Here is a 7,915-nt window from a genome sequence, read left to right on the forward strand (position 1 = left end):
CTTTTCCAGCCCTCCTTCGTCTCTACACCAGCTCATCCATCCCTCCTCTATTCTAGGCCCTGCCCTTTCCTGTCTCTACAACCCAGCGTCCATGCCATCGCCGTCCTCGTATTCTAGCCCTCCCTTCTGTCTCTATACCAGCTCCATCCATCTCCTCCTCTATTCTAGGATTGGGCTGTGTTTTAATGGGCTTGTTGAAGCCATAGAAAAGCAAAGCCATGTAAATTGTTAAAATAGCTTTTGTCTCCTTCAAGACATCAGGACTAACTTCTTAGATGTGTAACTCCAGACCTTATAGTGGATGGTTAAGTGCATATCTTCTGCCTTCCTTAGACCTAGACTACATCCCAAATGGCACCCTATTCCCTACAAAGCGCACTACTTTTGACCCAACTCCCAACTCCCCTGAGACACCCTCTGAGAGTGGGGTCATGACCAGGGTCAGCCATTATGAGCAGCAATCATCAGCAATTAGGGTTAAGTGCTTTGCTCAAGAGCACATGGGCAGATTTTTCACCTTGTCAGCTCTGGATTTGTTTACTGTCCCAACACTCTAACCACTAGGCTACCTGCTGCCCATGTGCTTGCATGGTGTTTAATTCATTTACAGTATATACTGCTTCTTTGAGTGATATAGGCTACTTTGCATATTCACTAGTTTTAATCAAGATGAATAACACACACAATTCACGCAAACACATACACACACACATGTCCCATGTTACCCTCTCTTGTTTCCTCCCCAATTGGAGACCAGACCCTTTTCTGTGGGTTAATTACTTATTTTGAGTTTGCAGTGATCTGTTATTTAACAGACTTGTGTGCCTTCCTCTAATTTGCATGAATTTCTATGGATTGCAGTGCCTCTTCCTCCTTTTGTGCTTCTAATTGATTTATTGTAGACTTTTTGACACACACGCATGCACACACACCACAGAGCGAGAGAGACACACGCATGCACACACACACACCACAGAGAGAGAGACACACACACACACACATGCACACACACAAACACACACCACAGAGACACACACGCATGCACACACACACCACACAGCAGAGAGGAGACACACACGCATGCACACACACACACCCACACCACAGAAACACACAGCATCACACACACACCACAGCGACACACACGCATGCACAAAACACACACACACACACACACACCACAGAACCACACCACATGCACACACACCACCACAGAGACCACACACACACGCATAACACACACACACCACAGAGACACACACGCATTCACACACAACACCACAGAGACACACACGCATGCACACACACACACCACAGAGACAATGCATGCACACACAAACACCACAGAGACACACACACATGCACCACACACACACACCACACCACAGAGACACACACGCATGCACACATACACACACCACCAGAGACACACACGCATGCACACACACACACACCACAAAGGGAGAGACCACGCGCATGCACAACCACACACACACACACACCACAGAGGAGAGAACACCACACGCATGCACACACAACACACACACACACCACAGAGGGAGAGACACACACGCATGCAACACAAAACCACACAGAGGAGGAGACACACACACACACATGCACACACACATAACCACGAGGAGAGACACACACGCATGCACACCACACACCACAGAAGAGAGAACACACACGCATGCACACACACACACCACAGAGGAGAGACACACACACATGACACACACAACACCCACAGAGAGAGACAACACGCATGCACACACAACACACACACAACACCACAAGAGAGAACAACCCATGACACACACACACACCACAGAGGGAGAGACACACACCACATGCACACACAAACACCACAGAGGGAGAGACACACACACACGCATGCACACACACACACCACAGAGGGAGAACACACACGCATGCACACAACAACACCACAGAGGAGAGACACACACGCATGCACACCACACACACACACCACACCACAGAGGGAGAACACACACGCATGCACACACAAACACCACAGAGAGAGACACACACGCATGCACACACAAACACCACAGAGAGAGAGAGACACACACGCATGCACACACACACACACACACACCACAGAGAGAGACACACCGCATGCACACACACACACCACAGAGGAGACACACACACACACACACGCATGCACACACACCACACCACAGAGGGAGACACACCACGCATGCACACACAAAACCACAGAGAGAGAGCACACACACGCATGCACACACAAACACCACAGAGAGAGAGAGACACACACGCATGCACACACACCACAAGAGAGAGAGACACACACGCATGCACACACCACACCACAGAGGGAGACACACACACACGCATGCACACACACACCACAGAGGGAAAGACACACACACATGCACACACAAACACACAGAGGGAGAGACACACACACACGCATGCACACACACACACCACAGAGGAGAGACACACACGCATGCACACACAAACACCACAGAGGGAGAACACACACGCATCACACACACACACACACACACACACACACACACACACACACACACACACACACACACACACACACACCACACACACACACACCCAACACACAGAGGAGAGACACACACGCATGCACACACAAACACACCACAGAGGGAGAGACACACACGCATGCACCACACACACCACACACACACACACACACACCACAGAGGGAGAGACACACACGCATGCACACACAAACACCACAGAGGGAGAGACACACACAGAGAGGGGAGGGAGAAAGAGCGAGAGGGAGAGAAGTATTATTCCCCACCTTGTCCAATTAAAAGTGAAGGCCAGCTGATTAATATCAAAGCCATCTTATGACTAGAGATCTCGGTGCGACTTCACCGCATATGTACACACGTCAAAATCCACTTAGCTCACGGCAATATTGAATTCATTCTTCAGATGCGTGAGAATAGATGAATACACCGGATAATTCCTAACACCTGCTGAGAGACTGTTAGATAACGGTGACGGTTTGTGTCATGAGGAASTCAAGGGGGTTGAAACATAAGGAAACGGTAGAAATCAGATGTTGTTGTTGCGCTTTATTAAAAGATCACCTGTGATGCTCACCGGTGGCGCATGCTATTAATAGTCTGGAAATACAGCAGTCAGTAGATCTTGGGAATCACTGGCTTGTTTTGGTCTCTCTCTCTGTCTCTCTCTCTGTGTGTTTGTGTGTATGTGTGTGTCTGTGCGTGCGTGCGTGCGTACATGTGTGTAGAGTGAATTTGTCTGTGTTTGTGTAGGGGGATGTAGAGGAAAGACAGCTCTCTTTTTTGGGGGGAAAAATAGAGCAGCTCGAGATGTGTTTGTCAAATGAAAGCAGCCCTTGGTTTTGACTTGACAGAAAGATGTTCTTATCTTAGGGAGACCTGTATTGTTTGGAATGATGCACTGCAAGCATGATCCAACCCAGCCGGGTCTCAGGGCAAAATGTATTATATGTTACTAAAATCCATGCCACTCCATTTAGTATGAAATGTTACATTACGTTAAGTTACATTATTTGACCTGTTTAGTATGATGTATTACGTTCGATAAGACAGTAGATGCAAAAATTAACTCAAATGTTGTGTGTTCGAATCTCATCATGGACAACTTTAGCATTTTAGCTAACTACTTACTACTTTTTAGCCACTTAGCATGCTAGTTAACCCTTCCCCTACCGCTAACCTTAAACCTTTAAACTAACTCCTAACCCTAACCTTAACCTGTAGCCTAGCTAACGTTAGTGACATATCATATGTAATACAAATTTGTAATATATTGTACGAATTGTAATTCATAACATACTTTATGTGTTCCAATTCGTATTATATTGTATGACACTATAACATTGGTAGGCCAATTATGTAACCTAACCTAACATAACATATCATATTAAATGGAGTGGCATGGTTTTAGAAACATATACTGCTTTTGCTCTGTGGGATCCTCCTCACCTCTCCAGTACCTCAACATTACATTTGTCTGGGGCTGAGCAGAGACAGCGCTGCTGGTGGTCTGCCGCCAGAGCGCGAAAGAGAGAGAGAGACAGAGAGTGAGCGAAGGGGAGAGAGAGATGCGCTCCTGTGTGGCACATTGGTTCAGGCTACTTTTCTGACGACGAAACAGTCAACCTGTGGATAGCAGCGGGTGGAGTGAGGATATTAAAGTCGCGAGCTCTACTGTCACTGCTGCGGACACTCCACCCCCCTTCATCTCCAGCTCAAGCCGCTGAAATCTAGGATGCACGGGCTGCCAGCAGCTCCCGTTTAATTCATGAAAGGAGAGGGACCGACGCCAAGTCTGGGGGCGCGCGCCGAGCCCGCTTTATGAATGGCCCGAACATGGAGGAAATTCCGTTTGAAAGAGTCCAGACCCGGAAGGAGGGTCACTGTCCGGCCGCCACCGGTACAACCATCGCTGCCGTCGCGTGCGAGGACGAGTTCGACAGCAAAGAGCTCGAGACGCTCTTCCAAAACTACAACCTGAAGCTGGAGCAGACGGCGACGCTCAAAGCCCTCGCGGTGCTCATCGTGGCCGCCTCGTCGCTCGCGCTGATGGAGCTTCTGTCCGGTCCCCGGCTCACGGTGTCCAAGGGCTCTCACCCGGTGCACAGCGTAGTGTTCGTCTCTCTCTTTATAGTCACCAACGTCAAGTACCTGCAAGTGACGCAGCTGCAGCAGATCGCCAAGCTCGCGCTGCTTTTCAGCTTCACCTTCGCGCTACTCTGCTGCCCGTTCCCCCTCGCGCTTGGCGCCGCCGGCGTGGGGAATCCCCCCGCACCGGAGCAAGGCGTTTGGCAGCTCATGCTGGTCACTCTCGTGGCATACGTGCTGCTCCCGGTGCGGACGCTGCTCGCGGTGCTGTTTGGTATGATGGTGGCCGTTTCCCACTTCATCGTCACGGCGACATCAGTCACGGCCAGAAAACACAAGCTCTGGAGACCGGTAAGTCCTGCACCCTCGGTACTCCCGCTCAGATTCTCATTTAGAATCCCCGGTTAGTCAGCTAGTCTGTCATTTGGAACGAGCTCTAACGACCTAAGCCTTAACTAACCAGCCTTCTTTTTAGGTCCCCTGTTTTTACTGTTATAGCCTATGCTTTGTTTCAGTGTGACTAGTTGTGCATTTCCCTCCATTTTCTATTTAATATCAGTGTCTATCGATAGGCTAGTGCTGCACTGCTGTTGTTATAAGTGGTGTGTTGGTGGTTGTCGACCCTGGTGGTGAGAGAGGTTTTGTATCAAACTTTCCCCTGGTCCACTTTGGCTTTCCAGCGAAACAAACCTCCGACCATTGAACCACACGCAACAGACGCTGTCCACTCGCGGTGGTGCTGAAACGAAGAGCGTAGTGCATGCTGAGCTTTTCACGTACAAATCATCTAACAAAACATAATACACACACACACAGACGCACGCAGGCACACACACACACACACACAATTTAATCCACTTTCCAAAATAAACCATCCATATAGAAATGATAGATTATAAACCATGATGTTTTGGTATACCCACTGAAAACACAAATCCACCATTATTATACAACAGAAATACAACAACAACAACAACTTGCGCCAACACCACCACAACAACGAATTACTCTATAAGCCAATGTGAATGCCATTCATAACTCCATTCAACTGAACACCAACCATTCTGTCATTCAAATGTCCAATACCTGTCATGGTGATATAGGTTACAGAAGGACCTTAGCTATACACAATATGCTCTCCGATCAATATGAAGTGGTTTATGTCAAGTGGTTTGAATAAGCATGTTGACTTTAGAATCAAATTAGTTTACATTAGCAGTTACAGTGTTTTATGAAAGGAAGAAAGGAAGGAAGCAGGAACTGAAGTAAAGAAAGAAAGGTATTGACAAAGAATGGACGAATGAAAGAGAAAAAACGGAATAAGATAAAGAAACAATAGAAGCAGATTAAGTGATAAAAAAGAAAGAATGAACAAACAAAATCCTTCAAAGTCTTCCTACTAAATCCATATATTTAATATTGGGTATATTTAGCATTGGGTATATTTAGTATTGGGTATAGTTAGTATCGGGTATCTTTTAGTATTGGGTATGGGTGTACTAATCGGGTATCTTTAGTATTGGGTATAGTTAGTATCGGGTATCTTTAGTATTGGGGTAATAGTTAGTATCGGCTACTCTTTAGTATTGGGTATAGTTAGTATCGGGTATCTTTAGTATTGGTATAGTTAGTATCGGGTATCTTTAGTATTAGGTGTAGTTAGAATCGGGTATCTTTAGTATTGGGTATAGTTAGTTATCAGGTATATTTATTATCGGGCATTTTAGTAATAGGTATCATTAATATTGGGTATATTTTATATTTAGGTATATTTAGTATCGGGTATATTTAATATTGGGTATATTTAAAATTGGGTATATTTAATATTGGGTATATTTAATTTGGATATTTAATATCGGGTATATTTAATATTGGGTTTTTTAATATTGGGTATTGGGTGGGTGTTCTATATCAATCAACCTTTACCCTTTGAAAATGGCCTGGTGTTTTAAGGTTACCAGAGTTCAGTCATCACATTAACTACACACACAGAATAAATAACCAAGTATCAATAATAAATAGCCTTCTCCATCTGCTCTCTCTCCCTATCTCTCCGCCTCCTCCTCTTTGTGGTCTACATTTATGGTCTATTGTATAAGATAACTTCAATGGTTTATTTTGTAATTCCTGTTGCCTCTGTGTGTTGTCATTTAGTACTTTAGCAATAATCAGAGGTTTCTATGGTAAAAATGAAACCAATCCTTCCTTGACACCTCACCCCCCCCCCCCACTCTCTCTCTCTCTGTGTCAACCCCCCCTCCACACACAACACACAACAACACTGACTGTATACATTGTTCTTGTCCCGTGTGATCTGCAGCTGGTGCCCAACGCTGTACTGTTCACCAGTGTCAACCTGTCTGGAGTCTTTGTCAGGGTGCTGACTGAGCGCTGCTCAAAGGAAGGTCTTTCTGCAGGCTAGGAGCTGCATAGAGGAAAGGCTACGACTAGAGGATGAGAATGAGAAGCAGGTGAGACACACACACACACACACACACACACACACACACACACACACACAACACACACACACACACACACACACACACACACACACACACACCACACACACACACACACACACACACACACACACAGGCACACACACGTGCATGCAGACACACAAAAGTCAATACATATTACATACAGTACCAGTCATAAGTCTGGACACACCTACATTCAAGGGTTTTTCTTTATTTTTACAACTTTCTACATTGTAGAGTAATAGGGAAGACATCAGGACTATGAAATAACACATATGGAATCATGTAGTAACCATAAAAGTGTTAAAAAAATCTAAATATATTTTGGATTCTTCAAAGTAGCCAACCTTTGCCTTGATGACAGCTTTGCACACGCTTGGCATTCTCTCAACCAGCTTCATGAGGAATGCTTTTCCAACAGTCTTGAAGGAGTTCCCACATATGCTGAGCACTTGATGGCTGCTTTTCCAACTCATCCCAAACCATCTCAATTGGGTTGAGGCTAGGTCCTCTGATGCAGCACTCCATCACTCTCCTTGGTCAAAATAGCCCATACACAGCCTGGAGGTGTGTTTTGGGTCATTGTCCTGTTGAAAAAGAAATGATAGTCCCACTAAGCGCAAACCAGATGGTATGGCGTATTGATGCAGAATGCTGTGGTAGCCATGCTGGTTAAGTGTGCCTTGAATTCCAAATAAATCACAGACAGTGTCATTAGCAAAGCACCCCCACACCATCACACCTCCACCTCCATGCTTCACAGTGGGAACCATACAT

General features: G+C 46.0%; 1 protein-coding gene across 1 annotated transcript; it reads left to right on the forward strand.

Annotated features, from left to right (window-relative positions):
* The first annotated feature begins 4,375 nt into the window (after positions 1 to 4,375).
* Positions 4,376 to 7,116, forward strand: LOC112077066 (adenylate cyclase type 1-like). The gene is made up of 2 exons (XM_024143668.1): positions 4,376 to 5,006; positions 6,976 to 7,116. The coding sequence occupies exons 1-2, from the start codon at positions 4,389 to 4,391 to the stop codon at positions 7,075 to 7,077; spliced, it is 720 nt and encodes a 239-aa protein (XP_023999436.1). The 5' UTR covers positions 4,376 to 4,388; the 3' UTR covers positions 7,078 to 7,116.
* Positions 7,117 to 7,915: the final 799 nt, after the last annotated feature.

This window comes from Salvelinus sp. IW2-2015, unplaced genomic scaffold, assembly GCF_002910315.2.
Source record: "Salvelinus sp. IW2-2015 unplaced genomic scaffold, ASM291031v2 Un_scaffold4246, whole genome shotgun sequence".
Lineage (NCBI taxonomy): Eukaryota > Metazoa > Chordata > Actinopteri > Salmoniformes > Salmonidae > Salvelinus > Salvelinus sp. IW2-2015.